At 42.7% G+C, this 24732-nt stretch overlaps 1 protein-coding gene across 1 annotated transcript; it reads right to left on the bottom strand.

Moving 5' to 3' along the window:
- Nucleotides 1–923: 923 nt before the first annotated feature.
- LOC126092077 (39S ribosomal protein L14, mitochondrial) lies at nt 924–24117 on the bottom strand. The gene is made up of 3 exons (XM_049907499.1): nt 23835–24117; nt 23356–23559; nt 924–1292 (listed from the first exon to the last, which is right to left on the bottom strand). Exons 2-3 carry the CDS (start codon nt 23537–23539, stop codon nt 1039–1041), a joined length of 438 nt encoding a protein of 145 aa, XP_049763456.1. The 5' UTR covers nt 23540–23559; nt 23835–24117; the 3' UTR covers nt 924–1038.
- Nucleotides 24118–24732: the final 615 nt, after the last annotated feature.

Genomic DNA, 24732 nt, shown 5'->3' with positions numbered 1-24732 from the left:
TTCATAACCATTATAGGATCTATATTACTAAATGGTTAAAACCACCTGCCCCAAATGCAGGTTGGCTACATAACGGCTGCTAAGAACAACAATTATTTAATTTCCAATATGTCACATAATTACTGGCCAAATTTGAAAAGCTCTGCTCGTTACAAGGTGCAATTTTACATTACTGTGTTAAACCTGTAAGTCGGGTATTAAATTTGGAAACTAGATGTGACAAAGTGTAAGATACAGTACACAAATTATCCATTGCTATTTTCATGCTGACATTACTATTATTATTATTATTATTATTATTATTATTATTATTGGTGGTGGTGATTTAGGGCACTAAATGGCAAGGTCATCTGCACCCTTATGAGAGCATTAGTCACTTGCAACAGGCTTTACACCCAGCTTCAAAACTTTTTTTCTCCTTCATACCTCCTACAAAAAATGACGGAAGAAAGTTTATTACATACTATACTTTTGCTGTTCATACAATAAAGCTTCAGTATCTGGGCAGACATGACATTTTAATTAATTAGTACTTTGCCAGTAACTCTTATTTGCAATACATCTTGCAGTCACATATACCAGTGACTGACCCTGTAAAATTATATTTTATGATACCTAGTTAAAGGATATCAAAAATTGAGAACCGTGAAAAACTAGCTTTTCTTAGAATGGAGCTCAAATTACCCAGACTATACTCATCCATTATTTGAAGATGTTTGATACATGAAAGTTTAAGTCTTTAAAGAATCAGGAATGAGGGGTTACTGGTTGCTAATATTTGTTTAAAAAAGGTATGTGTCAGTTGGGTTTGTCAGAAGCTGGGTTGAGGGACTCCTCAGTTCTGCTAACCCCATTACTTGAGATCCAGTTGGACAAAGGTCACAAGTTGTACATAATTTTTGGAACTCACTTTTCAGTATCCATACTGATAAAGTAAGCTAAATGCTTTTTATTTTTTTTTTGCCAAGACAGTATAGTACATCATCTTATAACAGTGCCAGAAGCAAAATTTTTGTACAGTTCTACCATTTCAATACATCACACAAATCTAGTTGCTATAGCTAACAATTTTGTATAATCCGTGCCTTTTGCATGTGTACGCTCTTTCAGAATGCGACGTAGAACTGTAGGTATGGGCACATGAATGCGTGTTCCTAGTGGAGTTCCATTATCATCTATCAGCACCAAATTGTTACTGTCGAATTTAGGCACCAAAGGTGGCTGCTTCTGTTTCACACCAACTATCACGCCTTTCTTCTTTTGTCCTTTGATTGCAACCAGTATCTTGTCACCTGCCAAAAAAGCATAAGAATCATGTTTACTGACTGAACCAAAATATTGTTTTCATAACACTAATGGAAATTCCTAGATGTAACAATACATAAAATACGGACAGGACAGCCACTCACTCACAGTGGACAGATGTTTGGCACACAGCAACATGTGACAGAAAACAGTATTCACACTAGCTTTGGAGCTCTTGCTCATTTTCTAGCAAAGGTACAAACTGGCACCCAAAGCTAGCACACTCTCTCTCTCTCTCTCTCTCTCTCTCTGTCTGTCTGTCTGTCTGTCTGTCTGTCTGTGTGTGTGCGCACGCGCTTTTCTATAAAAATAACAAGAGCTAGAAGGCTTGTGTGAATACTGTTTTCTGTTAAAGAGTTTTTGTGCCCATGCATCAGTCCACTGAAACTGTGCCCGCAGTACACTGAGGTGACAAGTCATAGGATACCTCTTAATATCATGTCAGACCTCCTCCTGCCAAGTGTAGTGCAGCAACTCAACGAAGCATGGACTCAAGTAACCAAGTCCCCTGCACAAATATCGAATCATCCATAACAAAGTATTGCCACTGTAGGTGTTTATCCACGAACTGACCTTTTGAGTATGTCCCATAAATTTTCGATGGGATTCATGCTGGGAGATCTGGATAGCCAAATCATTTGCTCAAACTGTCCACAATGTCCTTCAAAGCAATCCAAACAGTTGTAACCCAGTGACATAAATAAAAATTCCATCTTTGTTTGAGTACGTCAAGTCAATGGCTGCAAGTAGCCGGCCATAACCATTTCTACTCAATGACTCCATTGGACCAGAGACCCAGTCCATTTCATGTAAACACAGCTTACATCATTATGGAGCCACCACCAGCTTGCAAAGTGCCTTGGTGACAACTTGGGTCGATGGCTTCATGGAGTCTGCACCACACACAAACCCTACCATCAGCTCTTACCTGCTGAACTCAGGACTCATCTGACCAGGCCGCAGTTAGTCGTCTAGTGTCCAACTGACATGGTCACAAGCCCAGAAGAGGCACTGCAGGCAAAAGAACTCACATCGGCCATCTGCAGCCATAGCCCATTAACACCAAATATCATCACACTGTCCCAACGGATACTCCATCTTACATACCACCTTAATTTCTGTGGTTATTTTATGCACTGTTGGTTTGTTAGCATTGACAACTCTATGCAATCGCTGCTGCTCTTTGTCGTTAAGTGAAAGCCGGCCAGTGTGTTGTTCATGGTGGGAGCGAAAGCCTGAAATTTGGTATTTTCGGTACATTGTTGATCTTGAAACACAGTATTCCCTAATGATTTACGGAATGGAATGTCCCACACTTCTAACTCCAACTATAATTCTGCATTCAAAGTTATGAATTCCCATCATGTGGCCATAATGAAGTCAGAAACCTTTTCAAATGAATGAGTACAAACAACAGCTCCACCATTGTACTGTCCTTTTATACCTTTTGTACATGATAATATCACTATCTGTATATGTGCACATCGATATCCCATGACACGTCACCTCAATGTATTTTTCTGGTTTCTCACTGAACTTAGCCTCCTGTTACATGATGACTACTACAGAACATAAAGAAAGATCTTTTCCCCTACTGTAAAAAACAATGCCTGAGCTCAATATAGGCCTAATGCTGCACTTATATGACAAAAAATAAAGAAATGAATAAATAAATGTTATCAATAGTGGTAAACTGCTTTCTACCATGCAATATTCTACAACAATAATACCAAAGAAACATTTAACCTTGGATTTGAATACTTGGAATTTTTTCTCAATTTTCTTCAGTTCTGCTGGAAGCCTACTGAAAAAAAAAACTTTTTGATAAACTGTTGATCATTTTTCTAGTCACGATAGCAGCGTGTAGTTTCTGCACCAGATCTTAAACATGATGCTTCCAAATAAACTTTCCATCAACCTTCAATCCTTATACTTTAAAATGCCTGCTTTCACTGACTTAACACCTTGCAACAATATATTTTATTTGCACAAGAGTTCCATGAGAGTAGCTGTATGCATTGCTTTTTATGTAGGTACCTCTGGGCATTTCAGAAGTTGGCTGCACATAAAGTATACAGCACAGGAAAAAGACACTTAGTGGATACAGCATCTTCTTGAATTTGTAACTCACATTAGCGATGCTTAAATGGGCATCATTTGTGATGAAGAATAAGTCAATTGTCCATGCACTTCATTGAAGTCACTGGTAGAAATAGTAGAAGGCACAACAGTAGCCTGCTTTGGAAATATTTCAGTCTGTAGGCAGATAAGAACTAATTCTACATGACAATACGAAGTGGATAATTTGTCTACATGTTCTGACACCTCTGCACCCTAGAGCAACTATACCATGTACATATTATGAATCTTTATTTTGAGAGATGCTCTATGTACTGATATGTTTCTATTCTTTTTTTGCACTGTATGCCTTGTACTTTTCACACAGTCATCTTCTGAAACCCTATACATACATACACACAAAAGCAAGCTCCCCATCATCTGAGTTACTGAGGACATGAAGAAAAACAGATAATCCAAAATCTACATGCTTATACTGGAAATGGTTATTTATTATATTTACAAAACATGCTAAATGATACACTGGTAACACAGGACAATATTTGTCTTGTCTGATGGTGAGATTGGGGCACATATCATCGTTCAGTCATAAAACATGAGTCACACGCATAATAGTGTATTCTAAACAAACATATTCATTTTAATTACAACACAATACTTACGGTTTCACCCCCCCCCCCCCCCCCCCCCCAACAAAAAAAAAAAATCACCTTGCCTTCAGAAGGCACCCAATATTACCAATAAAAACACTCTTTATGTAAAGTAATATTTCTAGCTTTCGGAAATACGCATTCCTTCTTCAGGGAAGAAACAGAGCTTGACTGGGGAACACTAAGAGGGAAAGGAGAATGTCACTCAGATACTCAGTTGCGAAGAATCAATATGTTGTGGTGAGCAAAAGATGCAAAGATGAAGGAAAAGGTGTCACAAGTAGTACATAAGTAAGCAATATGCCAGCCTCAGTTCAGAGTTTTTGATGGGGCAGACAGAATAAAAGACAGATTAAATGAGGGAGATAAAATGAGGTGTTCTCTTGGACTGTAACATGCAGCTTACACATAAGAAATTTCACAGGAGAGCTTCTGTGAAGTTTGCAAGGTATGAGATAAGGTACTAGTGGAAGTAAAGCTTTGAGGACGGGTCATGAGTCGTGCTTGTGTAGCTCAGTTGGTAGAGCATTTACCCACAAAAGGCAAAGGTCCCGAGTTAGAGTTTTGGTCTGGCACACAGTTTTAATCTTCCAGGAAATTTCATATCAGCACACACTCCGCTGCAGAGTGAAAGTTTCATTCCAGCCTACACATAAATAAACTATTCAGTCTGGAATTTCTCTAGCAGCTAAAGGGCAGTGCAAAAGTGACTGTTTCAGCTTTGGAGCACATTTGAACACTGTTGCTCGTGTGGTGTTCAGGTTGAAGACTGGTTTGATGCAGCTCTCCATGCTACTCATGTGCAAGCTTCATCTCTAAATAACTACTGCAACCAACGTCTTATTGAATCTGCATACTTGATGTGTCTCTTGGTCTCTCTCTACGATTTTGACCCCACACAATTTCCTCCAATACGAAACTGATGATCCCTTCATGTCTCAGGATATTTCTTATCAACTGATCCCTTCTTCTAGCTAGGTTATGCCATAAGTTTCTTTTCTCCCCAATCCTATTCAGTACCAACTCATTAGTTACACGATCCACCCATCTAATCTTTAGTATTCTTCCTTAAAGCCACATTTCAAAAGCTTCTCTTATATTCTTCTCTAAACAGTCTAGTGTTCATGTTTCACAAAAGACTTCCTGACACTTAACTGTGTTAACAAATTCCTCTTCTTCAGAAACGCTCTTCTTGCCATTGCCAGTCAACATTTTATATCCTCTCTACTTCAGCTGTCATCAGTTATTTTGCTGCCCAAATAGCAAAACACATCTATCCCTTTAACCCACAGCCGGCCGCAAGTTTCAAACAAATTTCAAATCTATTATTACATTGCCGGCCAAGCAGCTATAGCAGCAGCCAGATCCGGGACTGGATCATATTCTGAATGTGGCTCTCCAGCAGGGATACGACTTCCTCAAATCCTGCCCTGAAATGAGATCCATCCTTCATGAAATCCTCCCCACTCCACCTAGAGTGTCTTTCCGCCGTCCACCTAACCTTCGTAACCTCTTAGTTCATCCCTATGAAATCCCCAAACCACCTTCCCTACCCTCTGGCTCCTACCCTTGTAACCGCCCCCGGTGTAAAACCTGTCCCATGCACCCTCCTACCACCTACTCCAGTCCTGTAACCCGGAAGGTGTACACGATCAAAGGCAGAGCCACGTGTGAAAGCACCCACGTGATTTACCAACTGACCTGCCTACACTGTGAAGCCTTCTATGTGGGAATGACCAGCAACAAACTGTCCATTTGCATGAATGGACACAGGCAGACAGTGTTTGTTGGTATTGAGGATCACCCTGTGGCTAAACATGCCTTGGTGCACGGCCAGCACATCTTGGCACAGTGTTACACCGTCCGGGTTATCTGGATACTTCCCACCAACACCAACCTGTCAGAACTCCGGAGATGGGAGCTTGCCCTTCAGCATATCTTCTCTTCTCGCTATCCGCCAGGCCTCAATCTCCGCTAACTTCTAATTTCAATTTGCCGCCGCTCATACCTCACCTGTCTTTCAACATCATCTTTGCCTCTGTACTTCCGCCTCGACTGACATATCTGCCCAAACTCTTTACCGTTACAAATGTCTGCTTGTGTCTGTGTATATGTGGATGGATATGTGTGTGTGTGTGCGCGAGTGTATACCTGTCCTTTTTCCCCCCTAAGGTAAGTCTTTCCGCTCCCAGGATTGGAATGACTCCTTACCGTCTCCCTTAAAACCCACATCCTTTCGTCTTTCCCTCTCCTTCCCTCTTTCCTGACGAAGCAACCGTTTGGTGCGAAAGCTTGAATTTTGTGTGTATGTTCGTGTTTGTTTGTGTGTCTATCGACCTGCCAGCGCTTTTGTTTGGTAAGTCTCATCATCTTTCTTTATAGATATAAATATAAGGAGAAGCACATCATAGCTAAGAGGGTTTGCAGGCAGAAGACAAATCTGAATAAATATAATGGGAAGTGTTGTGTAGCTAAGAGGGTTTGCAGGCAGAAGAAAATAGCACTAGAAAAGAAAAATAGGAAGAAATTAAAAAGCTTGGAGAAGAGAAACAATTATGTGAAATGTAGCAAAAGATTAAAAAAGGAAAGGCTGGGTTTCAAGCCAGAACAAATATATGTACGAGTAAAGAAGGGGACTTAATAGGGGAGTGTAATAAAAAACTTGATAGATGGGCAGAATACTTCCAAGAGTTACTGTACCCAGAAGTAATAATATTATGAGAAGGAAAGTTGCTACTCACCATAAAACGAAGATGCTGAGTCGCAGATAGTCACAACAAAAAGACTCATCAAAGCTTTCGACCACTGGTCTGTGGCTATCTGCGACTCAGCATCTCCGGCGACTCAGCATCTCTGCTATATGGTGAGTAGCAACTTCCCTTGTCATAATATTGTGACATTCCCTCCTGGATTTTCCACTGTTTAAATGCAGAATTAAAAGGATTACAACAAGAAGATCTGGTGAAAATAACTTATTATGGACAAGAGGTCTTAACACCAGAACCCACACTTGAAGTGATACAAGCCATTAAGACCTTAAAAAAACACTAAGGCACCTGGAGAAGATCAGATCCAGGTGGAAGTTCTCAAATATGGTGGGGAAACAATGTGGAAAGCAACACATAAAGTAATACTGAGCATCTGGCGGGAGGACAGCATGCCAATGGAGTGGAAAACAGCAAGTATGTGCCCCATACATAAAAAAAGGAGATAAATTAAACTGCCAGAACTACCGAGGAATCTCCCTGCTAAATACTACATATAAAGTGTTTTCCAAGATCCTAAGTAGGAGGCTTACTCCCTACGTGGAAGACAGAATTAGAAACTATCAGAGTGGCTTTAGAAGAAATAGGTCTACATCTACATCCATACTCCGCAAGCCACCTGACGGTGTGTGAGCGTCTCTCCTGCAGAGTCTTCCACTGGAGTTTATCTATCATCTCCGTAACGCTTTCGCGATTACTAAATGATCCTGTAACGAAGCGCGCTGCTCTCCGTTGGATCTTCTCTATGTCTTGTATCAACCCTATCTGGTACGGATCCCACACTGCTGAGCAGTATTCAAGCAGTGGGCGAACAAGCGTACTGTAACCTACTTCCTTTGTTTTCGGATTGCATTTCCTTAGGATTCTTCCAATGAATCTCAGTCTGGCATCTGCTTTACCGACAATCAACATTATATGATCATTCCATTTTAAATCACTCCTAATGCGTACTCCCAGATAATTTATGGTATTAACTGCTTCCAGTTGCTGACCTGCTATTTTGTAGCTAAATGATAAAGGATCTATCTTTCTGTGTATCCGCAGCACATTACACTTGTCTACATTGAGATTCAGTTGCCATTCCCTGCACCATGCGTCAATTCGCTGCAGATCCTCCTGCATTTCAGTACAATTTTCCATTGTTACAACCTCTCGATACACCACAGCATCATCTGCAAAAAGCCTCAGTGAACTTCCGATGTCATCCACCAGGTCATTTATGTATATTGTGAACAGCAACGGTCCTATGACACTCCCCTGCGGCACACCTGAAATTACTCTTACTTCGGAAGACTTCTCTCCATTGAGAATAACATGCTGCGTCCTGTTATCTAGGAACTCCTCAATCCAATCACACAATTGGTCTGATAGTCCATATGCTCTTACTTTGTTCAATAAACGACTGTGGGGAACTGTATCGAACGCCTTGCGGAAGTCAAGAAACACGGCATCTACCTGTGAACCCGTGTCTATGGCCCTCTGAGTCTCGTGGACGAATAGCGCGAGCTGGGTTTCACATGACCGTCTTTTTCGAAACCCATGCTGATTCCTACAGAGTAGATTTCTAGTCTCCAGAAAAGTCATTATACTCGAACACAATACGTGTTCCAAAATTCTACAACTGATCGACGTTAGAGATATAGGTCTATAGTTCTGCACATCTGTTCGACGTCCCTTCTTGAAAACGGGGATGACCTGTGCCCTTTTCCAATCCTTTGGAACGCTACGCTCTTCTAGAGACCTACGGTACACCGCTGCAAGAAGGGGGGCAAGTTCCTTCGCGTACTCTGTGTAAAATTGAACTGGTATCCCATCAGGTCCAACAATTGACCAAATATTCAAATTATGCATCCTATTCAAAAAATGTTTTGAACATCAAATAAACATAAACCAGCTATAAATTGATTTTAAACAAGCCTATGATAGCATCTCAAGAGTGGTTGGTTGATTGGTTGTTTGGGGTTTAAGGGACCAAACAGCAAGGTCATCAGTCCCTTGTTTCAAATGTGGTCCATTCTGCTAGTGTGACACCTCAGGAAAGTCAGAAGAATAAAAGGGAAAATGCTAAAAATGTAAAAGGGCAGTCATGTTGTCAATGGTAAAAACAAAATGAGGGAAGTCAGCAAGAGAATGAACCCAACGCTATGCGGAAGCAGCAAAGGCAAGACCACCTGCGACTTAAAAGGTGCAACCGCTAGAATGTAGAAGTACGTATGGGAAAAGGAGACTAGCCAATCCTAAAAAATGATAAAAACAGAGTAAAAGAGGAGAAAAGAGGATTGCGGTCGGTAATCTCCGAACACGGTTTACAGTGGGAGATACCCCAACACTCACCACCCTGCCCCAACACCAGAGAGAGATTAAAAACCTTAAAACTGAGAATAAAAACCACTTACCCGGAGGAAACTGAGAACCAGAGAGACCATCCGGGCCAACATCATAGGTAAAGTGCGGGGGAGTCTGTACTTAGCACGCTGAGACAAAATAAGAGGGCATTCAACCAAAATGTGGGCTACTGACTGGAAGGCTCCACAACCACAAAGTGGGAGTGGCTCATCATGCAAAAGAAAACCATGGGTCAGCCTGGTATGGCCTACGTGGAGACGACACAGTGTGGTCGAGTCCTTTCGGGAGTGGCGAAAGGAAGAACACCACGGCCTGGTGTCACCTTAATTGCACGAAGTTTATTAGACAGGGGAGTAGCCTCCCAAGAATTGGCCCATGACTGTGCGAAGTGGGATTTGATGTGAAGCCGTAAATCCGCTGCAGGAGGGGTTACAGAAAACGGGGGAGGGGGGGGGGGGGGGTAAGTGACTGTTCCCCCAACCAAACGATCAGCGAGCTCATTACCCAGGATATCCACATGGCCAGGGACCCAAAGGAAGTCAATGGAACAAGCAGCATGGTGAATATCAGCAAGATGGTCATGGATGGCCAAGATCAAGGGATGGCGCGAAAAACACCGGTCAATAGCCCAGAAGGCCACTCATTGAGTCCGTACATAACAAAACACGGTTGTGTTGGGACTGTTTAATAAAGGTAAGGGCCCGGGAAATTGCCATCAATTCCGCTGTAAACACCCCACATGTAGGTGGCAGCAGATGATTTTCCGTTCCAACAGAGGACGTGAAGGCATACTCCCCATGATCAGCAGATTTAGAGCCATCAGTGTAAAAAACAACATCATCCCCAAACTCCCATAAAATTTGGTGGAAAAAGGAACGGAACACCATCGGGAGGATAGAATCTTTCGGACCTCGGCAGCGATCCATCCGAATTCGAGGCCGAGGAGCTAACCAAGGGCGGGGGATGGGGGGTGGGGGGAGTGAGGAAGACAGGACAAAAAAGGAAGCTGAAAATCACGGCAAAGAGACCCAAGGCGGAGCTCAACCAGTAAACCCGCCCATGGGTGGGAATCAGGTGGGTGACGTCCATGGTCTGGGAACAGGATAGAATAGGAAGGATGAGTAGGAAAGGTACGGATAGCGAGTGCATAAGACACCAGAAGCTGGGACCGCCGAACAGAAAGGGAGGGGGGGGGGGGGGGGGGGAGATTGCAGCTTCAACCAGGAGACTATCAACAGGGCTAGTAGGGAAGGCACCGGTGGCCAAACGGATACCATGATGGTGGACTGGATCTAGCACATGCAGTGTGGAAGGAACAGCTGAACTATAAACTTGACAACCATAGTCAAAGCGAGACAGAACTAGAGCACGATAAAGACGGAGAAGGAGGGAATGGTCCGCACCCCAAGACGAGTGGGCAAGGAAGCGAAGGACATTGAGTTTATGGAAACATCCTACCTTCAGAAGTCTGATATGGGGCAGCCAAGTCAGCTCGTTCTCGAAAAGAAGCAGGCAATCATTGTGCATCAAGACAGAGTTCTGGATCAGGGTGGATCGTAGTATGGCGACAAAAGTGGACCACCCGCGATTTTAGAGGAGAGAATTCAAACCCGTGTGAGAGGGTCCATGCAGAGGCACGCTGTATAACTCCCTGGAGCTGCCACTCTGCAGAGGCCATCGAAGAGGAACTAACCCAAATGCAGAAATCATCCACATACAGGGCAGGGGCGACCAAAGGACCGACAGAGGCCACAAGTCCATCGATAGCAATGAGGAAAAGAAGGACACTCAAGACAGAACCCTGTGGGATGCCCGTCTCCCGGGTCCGTGGAGAACTAAAAACAGTACCAACCCCAACCCTGAATGACCGATGGAACAGGAACTGGTGGATAAAAATTGGGAGTGGGCCCTGAAGACCCCACTGATGAAGCGTAAGTAAGACGTGATGGCGCCAGGCCGTGTCATAGGCCTTGCGAAGGTAAAAAAATACTGCAACCAAATGGCGGCGCTGGGAAAAAGCCTGCCAAACTGCGGATTCCAATCAAAGTAAATGATCGATTGGAGACTGTCCCTCTTGGAAGGCACACTGGTAAGGGGACAATAGATCCCGAGATTCGAGGATCCAATTGAGCCGACGGGCTACCATCCGTTCAAGTAACTTACAAACAACATTGGTCAGACTAATTGGCTGATAGCTGTCAACAAATAGGGGGTTCTTACCAGGCTTAAGGACAGGAACCACGATGCTATCCCTCCACTGAGACGGGAAGTCACCCTGGAGCCAGATACGGTTAAACACCCAAAGAAGATGTTGCCGTTGTGGAGCACTGAGATGTTGAAGCAGCTGGTTATGAATGGAGTCTGGGCAAGAAATTCCCATTTGGTAAAAGGTTCGTTGTAGGATTCTGACTCACAAGGGGTAAAACATAAGGTGGAAGCTTCGGCCTGCTGTTTCCGGTGAAGGAAAGCAGCCGGATAGGAGGCTGATGCTGATGCCATTGCAAAATGGGTTGCAAGATGTTCCGCAAGAACTAACGGGCCCGTACAAAGGCCATCTGGGAGGTGAAGGCCTGGGAGGGTGGACTACCGATGGCAACCTTCGAGAGAGTGAAGTGTACCCCATACCCATGACATAGGGACAGTAGAACCGAGGGAGGAAACAAATCGTTCCCAAAATATCCGCTTGCTCTGTTTGAGGAAGTCATTTCTGAAAGTATTTGTATGGAGTGTAGCCATGTATGGAAGTGAAACATGGACGGTAAATAGTTTGGACAAGAAGAGAATAGAAGCTCTCGAAATGTGGTGCTACAGAAGAATGCTGAAGATTAGATGGGTAGATCACATAACTAATGAGGAGGTACTGAATAGGATTGGGGAGAAGAGGAGTTTGTGGCACAACTTGACCAGAAGAAGGGATCGGTTGGTAGGACATGTTCTGAGGCATCAAGGGATCACCAATTTAGTATTGGAGGGCAGCATGGAGGGTAAAAATCGTAGGGGGAGACCAAGAGATGAATACACTAAGCAGATTCAGAAGGATGTAGGTTGCAGTAGGTACTGGGAGATGAAGAAGCTTGCACAGGATAGAGTAGCATGGAGAGCTGCATCAAACCAGTCTCAGGACTGAAGACCACAACAACAACAACAACAACAACAACAACAACAACTGTTTGATTAAATAATGGGCTTTAGCATGAAGGCATTTAAAGGTAGTAAGGCTGGCTACGGATGGGTGGCTCTTAAAGTGTTGCGAAGCTCGACGGCGATCACGGGTGGCAATGGCAATGGCTGTACTCCACCACGGGACTTGCCGGCGACGAAATGGTCCAGATGAGCGCGGGACAGCAAGGCTAGCAGCGCGAGCAATCGCGTCAGACACGTCACGTAGGACGTCATCAATACAACCTGACAAAAAGGGAGAAAACTCGACCTGTGCAGTGTATAGAGGCCAATTGCCGCATTGGAAAGACCAATGAGGTAACCTGTCCATCGGGGAGCGGGAAGGGAGAGAGAGAATCAACAGGAAATGGTCACTATCACAAAGGTCGTCGTGTGGCGACCAGTGTAATGAAGGGAGGAGGGAGGGAGAAGAAAGAGAAAGATCAATGGCAGAAAAGGTACCATGACCGGCACTGAAATGAGTAGGGGAGCCATCATTAAGAAGGCACAAGTCGTGGTCTGCAATAAACTGGTCTATGAGAAGACCTCATCTAGATGGAAATGCACTGCCCCACAAGGGATGATGAGCATTAAAATCCCCAAGGAGGAGGAAGGGAGGAAGTAGTTGCTGAAGAAAGGCAGTTAAGGCAGCAGGTGTAAAGAGTCCTGTCAGGAGGGAGATAAAGATTGCAAACCGTGACCTCAGAGTCCAGGTGGACCCTAACAGCAACCGTTTCCAATGTAGTTTGAAGAGGAATCCACGTGCTAGCAATGTCTGTACGGACCAACGTACAAACGCCACCAGAAGCCCGCAGGGTTCCGACCCGATTTTGACAGACAACATGGAACCCACGTAGGGTCGGTGAGTGAGCATCAGTAAAATGAGATTCCTGTAGAACCACACAAGCTGCAGAGTAAGACGAAATAAGGGATTTCAATTCCGGAATGTGACGACGATAGTATCCATTACAATTCCATTGGATAATCACAGAACGATGATTCAAATGAGGGTTGAACAGGTAAAGCCAGTCATGCTGCTGGGTCACCATCCGTCACCGACAAGGAGGGGGCAACATCCATGAATGACAGGTCAGAATCTGTTTGTGAAGCCAGGGATGGGAACTCTGGTGACACCAGAGGCTCTCTGTCCCAGGACTTATGTTTCTTCTTCTTTTCAGGCTGAGATCGAGGAGGGTTTGTGTGGCATAAAGGAGCCAGCTGCAGCAAGATCGGGAACAGAAAGAGACCTGGGGACCGACAGACCGTGGCTCTTGTGGTCGTCGCGTGGCAGCAGACCGTTGGCCTGGAAGGTGCCGGGAAGGGGCACCCCGGGAGGGGCGCCCTTGACTGGCAGATGCCGAAGGAGTGGGACAATTCTCCGGCTGGGGAGGGGGAGCAGTGCCCAGAGTAGAGGGTGTGGGAGCCGTAGGGGAGGGGGGGGGGAGGAGAGGGGTCCAGGATTGGGGTAAGGAAGGGGGAGGAAGGGGTGAAGAAGTAACCAAAGCATAACTAGATGTCATGGACACAGGGTGAAGACGTGTATACTTTTTACGAGCCTCTGTGTAGGTTAAACAATCGAGGGACTTATACTCCTGTATCTTCTTTTCCTTCTTATATACTGGGCAATCTGGTGAATGTGGAGAATGAGTGCCATGAGAATTAACACACACAGGAAGGGGAACACAGGGACTCCCCTCATGGAGTGGACGTCCACAGTCACCACAGAGAGGGGCCTGTGAACAACGGGAAGACGTGTGTCCAAAATGCAAGCACTTAAAACAACTCAAAGGAGGTGGGATGTACGGCTTCACATCACAGCGATAAACCATAATCTTTACTTTCTCAGGGAGGGTATCCCCTTCAAAGACCAGCATAAAGGCACCAGTATCAATGCGATTGTCCTTAGGACCCTTCTGAACACGCCGAACAAAGTGAACACCGCGCCATCCGAGATTGTCCCGAAGTTCCTCATCAGTTTGAAGGATGAGGTCCCTGTGAAAAATCACACCTTGAACCATATTGAGAGACTGATAGGGGGGGGGGGGTAATGGACACAGGAATTGTGCCAAGATGGGTACAGGCACAAAGGGCCACAGATTGGGCAGCTGAAGCAGTTTTGATCAGCAACGAACCCAACCACATCTTGCTCAGGGAGTCCACTTCGCCAAACTTGTCTTCAATGTGTTCCACAAACAATAAACGTTTGGTATTGGTGCAAGTATCCCCATCAGTCCTGGTGCAAACCAGATAGCGGGGGAAAGGTTTCGCCCCTAGCCGACGGGCATGATCCTCTTTCCAGGGGGTAGCCATGGGAGGGAAGGCCGAAGGGGCAAGAGAAGCAGCACTAGAAGAATCAGTTCCACGCAGAGAGACAGCCGCAGAAGAACGGCCAGAGGTCTGGACCCGTACGCATTTCATTTGCATAGCATCCGCCCACTCCGATCCGGGGCTCTCCTCACGGGCGCCACCCAGCCACAGCAAGGGCCGTCTGGCACGGCAGCCATTGCCGAGAGTTCCGATGCTCCAGGATGATGAACAACCACTCCAAGGCTTGCATGAGGAGGTCACAGGTCAGGTATCAGAAGTGTGATCCCTGTGTGTTCAGGGGGTTCAACCAAAAGGGTACATAGTGACCCCACCACATGGGCTGGCTAGCGTGCTGGCTATGCACCCTAGCATCAGACAACAACGTGAAAGAAAAGGTGGAATTTACTAGGAGGGCACATGTCGGAGACACTAGGTAAGGTGCTCTTCCCCAAATGGCTCACACTACGCAAGAGAAATTTAGTAATGGAGGTCAAACCCCAGAAGGGGACCGGGGAGTGCCAAAAAGAGGAGGTGATTACACAACAAAGCCAAATTGTAAAACCAACAGAACCAGGAGGATAGCGGGGGCCAACATAAGCAAGGACACCAAAAGAGGGAGAGGAGAGGGCGAGGGGAAAGGAGCAAGGAGGGGAAAGGAGCAAGGAGGGGAAGGGGAAGGAAATGCAGCCCTGGAAAGAAGGAAGGCTGCAATAGCTCAGGGCCCCGTGCTCACCACGCACGTATCCACAAGAGAGTTGTGGAACCCCTGGGGGGTCAAGAGTGGTGTTGTGGAATGTAATGAAAGAGGCTGGAATACCTAAGAAGCTCGTTAAACTTACTATGATGATCCTCAGTGAAACCAACTGTAAAATAAAAATCTTCAGAGAGGTTGAAGTGAAGAAGGGGCTGAGACAGGTTAACCATATCTTCTCACTGCTGTTCAACCTCAACCTGGAAAAAGTCATAAGTCACATAGAGCTACATATAGGAGGAACCATTTTTAATAGATCACTGCAGTACCTAGCCTACGCAGACGATGTGGCATTGCTCGCATGAAACACTGGCCAATGCCCATCAACAAATGGAGAGAGGTACAGGAGAACAAGGCCTGGTAGTCAGTTTTGAAAAGACCAAATATGTGGCAATGACCAACCAGCCAAAGCCACCAAATCTCAGGATAGACGACAAGAGGTTTGAAAGGGTGAGAGACTTCAAGTACCTCAGATCGACTATCAAAGAGACAAATGACATCAACAGTGAGGTGAAGGCTAGAGTAGCAGCAGACAACAAAAGCTACTTTGCCACATTACCCATTCTTAGGAGCTCGCTTCTATCATGAAAACGTGCCGAGACATGGACCATGACTGCAAATTAGGAAAAGATCCTTAGCATTTGGCAGAGAGAGGTTCTGCATAAAATATGTGGCCCAATAGACGATCAAGAAGGTTGTCTCATCCATATGAATGCAGAATTAGAACAACTGTTTGAAGAACCTGACATTGTCACTACCATTAAAATAAGAAGACTGCAGAGGGCAGGACACATGGTCAGAACGGACAAAGACAGAACACATAAGAAGATTTTTGATGGCAAGGCTGGAGGCAGACCACAGAAGGGATTCCCAGAAAGAGATGGGTGGACGGAATTGAAGAAGATATGAAAAAGCTGAGTGTCAGAGGATGCAGACAGGAAGCCACGGACTGGATAGAATGGCAGGATATTGTGATGCAGGCCAAGGCCCTTCAAGGGCTGTAGAGTCGAGGAGTAAGTACTTTTATGGGCACAGTTGAAGCAGCCAACACTTCAGTCATATTAGTCTGTAAAGAAATCAATTCATACTCCATTCTTTTCTGACGTCATTCCCTACAGGAAATTCTTACATATTTCTGGCTCCTTCATATTGCAAATAATGAAAATGCTGACCATGCAAACTATATGAACAAGTTACACCCTCTTACTGACCATCTCAAACAAAATTTCCAAAGAGTTTATAATGTTGAGGAAGATATTGCAACTGATGAAAGCTTAATGAAATTAAGAGTAGACTTTGCAACATCCAATTCAGTCCGCAAAAAAGGGCATGTTTTGGAATAAAATAAATTTGTGAGTCAAATAGTGGTTGTTGATCAGGATTTGATATTTACATACAAAAAATGCCTAAACCAAGCAACAAAGAAATCCTGATTAGTGAAGCTGTTGTCATCGACCTCATGCAACAGTATTTGGACAATGGTCATACAGTACATGTTGACAACTGGTACACTACCTCGCCATTGCTTGTAAGGCTCACTGAAATGAGCACAAATGCCATAGGGACAGTTAGGTCCCCAGAGCTAAATATGCCATACCAGTTTCAAAAATCTACACTAAAAAAGGAGACACTAGTGTTATTTTCACACAAGCTTATGCCTCTGCAGTGGAAGGATAAAAAAGAACCAAATATTCTATCTACTATTCATACAGGTGTCACTTATGACAGCAAGAGGAGAAACTGTAATGAAAACCAAAACCTCAGTCCAGAAACTCCAAAAAATTGCACAATACAACAATTCATTGAATGCAGTTGTCAGACAGGACCAGCAGTTGTCATCTTTCCCTCTCATGAGAAGATATGCCAAAGGAAGTAAGAAAATTTTCTTTTACCTGATCAGCATTGGGATTTTCAATTCATATGTCCTCCTAAACAAAGTACAAGGGAAAAAAATCTAATTTCAGTCAGTTTACAATTCAGCTGGCTGAGGATAAATAGAGCAGAAGTCAACAATAAAGCAGACATCACTCTATCAGACTACCCTAGATATGAAACTTCCTTGCAGATTAAAACTGTGTGCTGGACCGAGACTCGAACTCGGGACCTTTGCCTTTCACGGGCAAGTGCTCTACCATCTGACCTACCCAAGCACGGCTCACGCCCCGTCCTCACAGCTTCACTTCTGCCAGTACCTCCCCACACTGTGGCTAAGCGATGTCTCCGCAATATCCTTTCTTTCAGGAGTGCTAGTTCACAGGAGAGCTTCTGTAAAGTTTGAAAGGTAGGAGGCGAGGTACTGGCAGAAGTGCAGCTGTGACGACAGGGCATGAGTCATGCTTGGGTAGCTCAGATGGTAGAGCACTTGCCCGTGAAAGGCAAAGGTCCTGAGTTTGAGTCTTGGTCTGGCACACAGTTTTAACCTGCCAGGAAGTTTCATATCAGCACACACACCGCTGAAGAGTGAAAATCTCATTCTACCCTAGATGTGGATGGACCTAATCTGGAATTTCCCCAGTTAGACTGCAGGCAGCAAACTGGGCATATTTTGTTGGGTTTATCTGCCTCCCCCAATCTCATGAAGAAGACAACCTCCAGAAATTGTGTTGTGTGTGAAGCAAGGAAGAAGAAAAGTGACACATGATACGAGTGTGAGAAACGTCTAGTGGCACTGCATGTGTCTAAATGTTTTTGGGTATACTGACACCAACAAAAACTTCTGAAACAGTATTATCTTCACTGTTCATAATTTCAATAAATTTTAAGATAGGCTATATAAAGAATGCCTATCAAAAAAATTATTTAATTTTGAGAAAAGTGTGCAAGAAAAAAATATGCTGAGTTTCATAAATTTAAATGGTAATGTAGGGTTGCCTATACGGAAAAATATTAGTAAGTTAATGGGTTAAGTGACTCATATCCTAATCTAATTCCCTTGGCATCACCAATTTAATTTGAGTGCATTCCATTGTCTTTGTTTTGCTTTACTGGTGTTCGTCTTATAATCTTCTTTCAAGACACTGTCCATTACATTCAAATGCTCATCCAAGTCCTTTGCTCACTCTGACAGAATTACAATGTCATCAGCAGACCTCAAAGTTTTTGTTTCTTCCATCTGAACTTTAGCTCCTACTTCAATTTTCTCTTTGGTTTCCTTTACTGCTTGCTCAATGTACAGACTGACACACACACACACACACACACACACACACACACACACACACACACACACTCTTTCTCTCTCTCTCTCTCTCTCACTCTCACTCTCATACAGCAGTAATACTTACACGAAGTAGTACGATGATGGTTATCACAACTTTCACATGCTCTAGGACTTACACCAAGTGATTATGAGTCTTGTCAAAAAGGTTCTGCACATAACTTATCCTCCATTAAATTTCTGATGACATTATAACATAATAATTTTTTTCTGGTATAATGTAGTGCCAGCGCATAAGCTATCCAATTAATTAATAATAGCCATCTGCACCAGTTTAGCCCTCTATTGATGATCACAACAAATTTGCAAAACTTAGAATGCATTGCCGTATGCGCTTAACAAGAAGTATTTTCATGCAGTTGCCAAGCGCAGCAGATGCGTGACACTTCAGACAACAGATGTTGGAACTGGCCCTGCACTGTGGCAGTTTCGTCAACTATTTGAACAGTTGTCTCTAATGAGTTCCGCGAGCATGGCCATGTGTGTTTCAGCTGTTGTTACTTAGTATTACTGATCTTGAAGAATGCAAGTTATCAACTTTACATAAATATTGTATGATGTGTGTAATATTGATGTACTTCTGGATCAAAAATGGTTATTGTAGACATTACTCATACAATTTGTAAGCGTTACAAATTTGATAACTTACGCATATGCAACAAAACTGTTGTTTGTTTAGATCACGAAAGCTGCAGCATGTTATGGAAAGAATAGGCTTGCTGTTGCTTGTGTAGTTAGTGGAGAGAGTGATGACAGTTGCCTGAGTGACTCGTTCAGTAAGATAGACGAGCAAGTCAACAAATAGTGAAGCAACAACCAGCAGTTCTGAAGATGGTAAGGTATTTGCTTTTATCTCAGGGCTGTACTGCAGCATTATGTGGTACTGTTTTTGCTTGATTGATTTTAAAAAGACACTAAAAAGTATATGTTTTGACACTTTCAGAAGCAAGTAGTGAAGATGATACCAGTGTTCCTGATGTAGAAAATACTTCAGCTGCTTCAGTGTCATATGGAGCCACTAGGCAAAAGCCAGTTTGGAGACATATTACTAATGGCAACAGTGCTCATGACATACCACACTGGCTAGGTTCAATCCCTGAGTCTACTTCAATCCAGGAACTTGTTGAGTATTTCAAACACTTCTTTGACATTCAACTTCTCAAACATATTACTGAACAGACAAACCTGTATTCTGTTCAGAAGAATCTAACTAAATCTCTCCAGCTGATTGTCAGTGAACTGGAACAATATATAGGGACAGCATTCTATGTGTCACTTGTTAATGTACCACGTACTCAATTACGTTGGTCTCCTTCATTTAGTGTTCCTTGCTTGTCAGGTGTGATGAGTTGAGAGAGGTGGGAAGATATAAAGTCCACTCTACATTTCAATGACAACACCAAAATGCCTGATGTAGGTGAAAACAAAGACACACTTTTCAAGCTTAGGCCACTAATAAACAGTTTTCTCAAAAAATTTAACAACCTACATATTGATAGGATGCTATGTGTTGATGAGCAGGTGGTGCCGTTCAAGGGAATGTCTAGCTTCAAACAGTACATGCGAAATAAACCTCACAAATGGGGGTATAAATTATATATATATTGTGTTTGGAAAGGAATTATGTACATTTCTGAAGTGTATTGTGGGAAACATTACCCTTTGCCAGAATGCAAGATTTAGGGGCTAATGCCAATGTCATTTTACACCTTTGCAAGGTCATTCCCTGACAACAAAGTTGTACTTTCAAAATTGGTTTACAAAAATACCACTCCTTTCAGAGCTTGCTCACATGAAGATTTTTCGGTTGGGGACTGTCAGAGCCAACAGGTTGCCTGGCTGTGTGTTGGCAACTGACAAAGATTTGGGGAAAAAAAAGTGAGATGATGATGATGATGGTTTGTGGGGCACTCAACATTGTGGTCATCAGCACCTGTACAAGGTCCGAATCTTTCCATTCCATTCTCGGCATTTCCTGAATGAAGATGAAGCACAAACACCCAGTCCCCGAGCGGAGAAAATCCTCGACCTGGCTGGGAATCGAACCCGGGACCCCATGATCCAGACGCAGCACATATGATGAATGGGAGGCAGATATTGACGGTCACTGTGTATGTGTGCCAGATGGTTTGATAAAAGATCAGTAGTACTTGCATCTACATTTTCTGCTGCAGAACCACTAAGTAAGGTGAAATGATGTGGTAGGAAGGCCAAAGCAAAAATTGAAGTTGATTGTCCATCAATTATTTACGTCTACAACAGGTTTATGGGAGGAGTGCATCTGTTAGATTCACTCATTGCACTATACAGAATCAACATCAGATCAAAGAAGTACTATATGCAAATGTTTTTTCACTTCCTTGACATGGTGGTAGTAAATGCACAGCCACTGTACAGAAGGGACAGTGACTCCATTGGGATCTCCAAAAATAAGCAGAGGCCACTTTGTCAGTTCAAAGCTGACATAGCCAAAGTCCTATGCAGAATAAATAAACACATAAAGAAGAAAGTAGGACATGCACCTAAACCAATTCCTCAACTGTTTGTTCACCAGGGCAATGTTGGTCATTGGCCAATTGTGTTGGAGAAGAGAGGCTGATGCAAAATGCCAAACTGCAAAGATAGTCCGTCAATTGTTTGCCAGAAGAATATAATGCTCATTTGTGCATTGAAGAAGGGGGAAAAAAAAGAAAAAAGAGATAGATAGAGAGAGAGAGAGAGAGAGAGAGAGAGAGAGAGAGAGAGAGAGAGAGAGAGAGGAACTGTTTTCTGGACTTTCATAAGAAATAATAACTATACAAGTCAAGTGTTTCAGCTTCTTAAGTAATTTCATACGAGTAAATATTCACTAGCCAATATATAATTCACCCGTATCTTTAGATGCCTAATGTAATATGTATGTAACGATTCTAATATGACAGTGTGGTTTCAGCTGCTTCAGGCTGCAGTCATGTGTGTGAGATGCATTTGTGTGAGTGGGTGTGGCAATTGTTGACAAAGGCCATTGGACAAAAGCTTTAATTGTGAAAGTCTTTTTGTTGTGCCTATCTGCCACTCAGCATCCCTGCTATATGGTGAGTAGCAACTTTCCTTCTCATAATATTGTTACATTCCATCCTGGATTTTCCATTGTTTGATTCTATTTTTTTTGTGTTTATTGATTCATAATCATGTCCATAGAGAGTTAATATGGAACAATGAAAAACTCAAAAGTTATTTATTGGGCTAATGAACATTCAAAATCGTGTATGCAGTTAACGGGTGATTCAGTTGCACGTAGAATAAATCAAAGGTTAAATTTTACAAAAGTTATGTCAAATATTCATACGAACAATATGTATTACGAAACTGACCAATAACAGTACTTCAAGAACATAATTAATATAGTGCTAATAAAAATAATGCATGTAACTTGAACAAATAAGACAGGTTAACAGATATTTAAAAGAAAATACAAACTTCGTAAACATAAAGAACAACATGTGATTATAAACATGTAATTGTAAATTAATATGTTCTACTAACTAAATAATTATTCTTATAAAATAAATTTTGAGGGTTGCAGTAAAAATTGTGCAAGAACCAGGTTGTTCCCAAAGTCAAAGTTCACGAGCATTGTATTATCACAGATGGTGCAGAGCTGCAGGTACATTTATACAGTTGTCCACTGACAGAGGATTTAATTTGAAGAGGGAGAGCATTCTTGTGCTACTGTACTGCTCTTATTTTGTGCTTCTATACTGCACTTATTTCTGCAAAATACTGAAGTTCTTTAGTTCAGAGTTTAGTTCAAGATTTCTCCTCATATTGTGCCTCTGATATGAGATGTTTGATTTGTGCAGAGAATGATTCTTATAATAGAACTCAATCACCTAAACGGGTTTCTACATGAACATACATGGCGAACCTTGCACATCACTAATTATCCTGTTTTGAGAATTGAAAATTTGTTATCTGTGGATGGTTGCCACAGAACACAACAGTGTAAGATAGTAAGTGGAGACAGGTGAAGTATGCCATTTTAACAGCATCAGTATCACAAATGTAAGTAATTATGGACAACATAAGGGGCTGAACTAAGATTTTTTTGAAGGTGAAAAATATATTCAATGTGTACACCCAGGAAATTATATGATGCCACATTCATTAATTCTTGACTACCACACTTAATGCTAACCTGCCATGAAAATTTTTTGTTCACACGAAACTGAATGAACTGTGGTTTCTCTTTCCCATTTATTGTGTGTCCACTTGAATCAAAACACTTTCAAACTTCAGGAAAGACAGTATTTGCAATTTCCTCTGGATTATCGTGACCACTTTGTTACGCATAAGTTGTGTCATCCACAAAAAGTGCAAAATGCATCGCAAAACTGGTACACATTGGAAGGTGCTTAATAAAGGTGAACAAAAGAGGACCAAGGAAAAAGTCCTGTGGGGATCCATAGTTGCCATTGCCCTACATAGACGATGCACATGTTCTATCTGTGATATCCATCTGTTTTTTGTCACTGAGGTAGGATTTAACCCTCATCCTTGCTGACCCACTCAACCAACAGAACTCTGTCTTCCTTAAAAGAATCTGATAGCTGACACAGTTGAAGCTTTCGACAGATCATAAAAGATTCCAATAGAACACATTCTTCTGTTAATGGAGTTATGATTCGGTTTGTAAATGAGAATAGAACCTGATACATCTGGCTTTTCAGCATTTAAGAGCAGTAACAATACAGTAAACATATAAACATTACAGTGTAGGATGTACTTTATACATACCAATAGTGCCTACACCTTTCTTGTTGTAAACATGAATACATCTTGGCGGTTTCCCTTCAGCCATGGCCAGTTTCCCGATCTGACTATTATCCACAACTCTCATCCTTGTAAGCTTGATTATTTGATGGGGTCGCGCTGAAGTATGAATGTGGCATACCTGCTTGGCTACATTGAGTGCCTGCATTATATTCACTTTGCAAGCAACTGGAAGAATTAATAATGTACCTATTTCACTATCAGTAAACCATGAAAATATTTTCTGTATATTTAGAACATATATAACATAGTCAATCTCAGTTTCTAAGACTGAGAAATTTACACTGTGGGAGAAAACTGTAATGGTTTCTACAAGCAAAGTGCGCCCACTGCCATTTCCTTTTCTAATGTGCTATAAGCTACTGTCTTATTTCTATCGCATATACCATGACAACTGTACCAAATAAACATAAAGAAATGTGTAAACTACAGTTCTTTGTTACCTGCAAGAACCAGATGTGAGTCCTAGTGAAAGATTGTTCAGCTCTTGCTTCCTTGCCACTTTATGTACCTAGTATCCAGCACATGTTAAGCTACCTGATCTAAAATCTATTATAACACAACCACTTCTTTCAAAACAATAAACACACACCGTATCTTTATCTCAAAGATAACGATAAAGACGTGACATTCGCCTCACGAAGCTTTAGTTCATTGTGTGCAAGCATTTCGGGACAGAGCGGCTGTGCCTCCTGATTGGCTGCCGTTAATAACCGATATACGTGTTTCTGCTCACAGAGTATTGAGTAACATAACTGTCCCGACACTTCGCCTCAGTTTTGTTGTCCACTGTGCCAGCAGCGCACCAAGCGGCCAGTAAGTAAAACCGATGAGTTCGGTGCTATCGTGAAAGCGAATAGCAGTAGTTTAGTTTGGTTTGTACAATTGTTTTTACAAACGGGACCATTTATAGGCAATAAATTGCAGCAACAACAAGACGAAGACACCTCATGTGTCCTTTTGTGGGTTTCCTAAGGACCCTGAGAAGTATATATCATCATGTTACTAAACTGTATCCTCAGGATTCCCTTGCAGACTACATGTGTATTAATGATTAAATGTTTCGTTGTAGGAGCAGAAAAAGGGCTATTGAATAACAGACGAGAAGATCTTATGAAAAGCGACCCTGGTTACCTTTATAATAATGTTAAGTTTTGTTCGCTGCACGGCACTTATGCAGTTTAGCAGGTACGGAAAAAAAATTTTCATTTTTTTTCAAAATTTGATCGATTATAGTCAAATTTGATACGCTGATTACGAATACGATATTTATTTTCGCCCCAGTCAATTATTTACATCAAAAAAATTGTTTTAAATTTTTTAAAAATTTTTTTATTTTTC

The sequence above is a fragment of the Schistocerca cancellata genome, chromosome 7 (assembly GCF_023864275.1).
Source record: "Schistocerca cancellata isolate TAMUIC-IGC-003103 chromosome 7, iqSchCanc2.1, whole genome shotgun sequence".
Taxonomy (NCBI): domain Eukaryota; kingdom Metazoa; phylum Arthropoda; class Insecta; order Orthoptera; family Acrididae; genus Schistocerca; species Schistocerca cancellata.
Note: the sequence above shows the minus strand (reverse complement) of the source record. Positions and strands in the feature narration are given on the sequence as shown.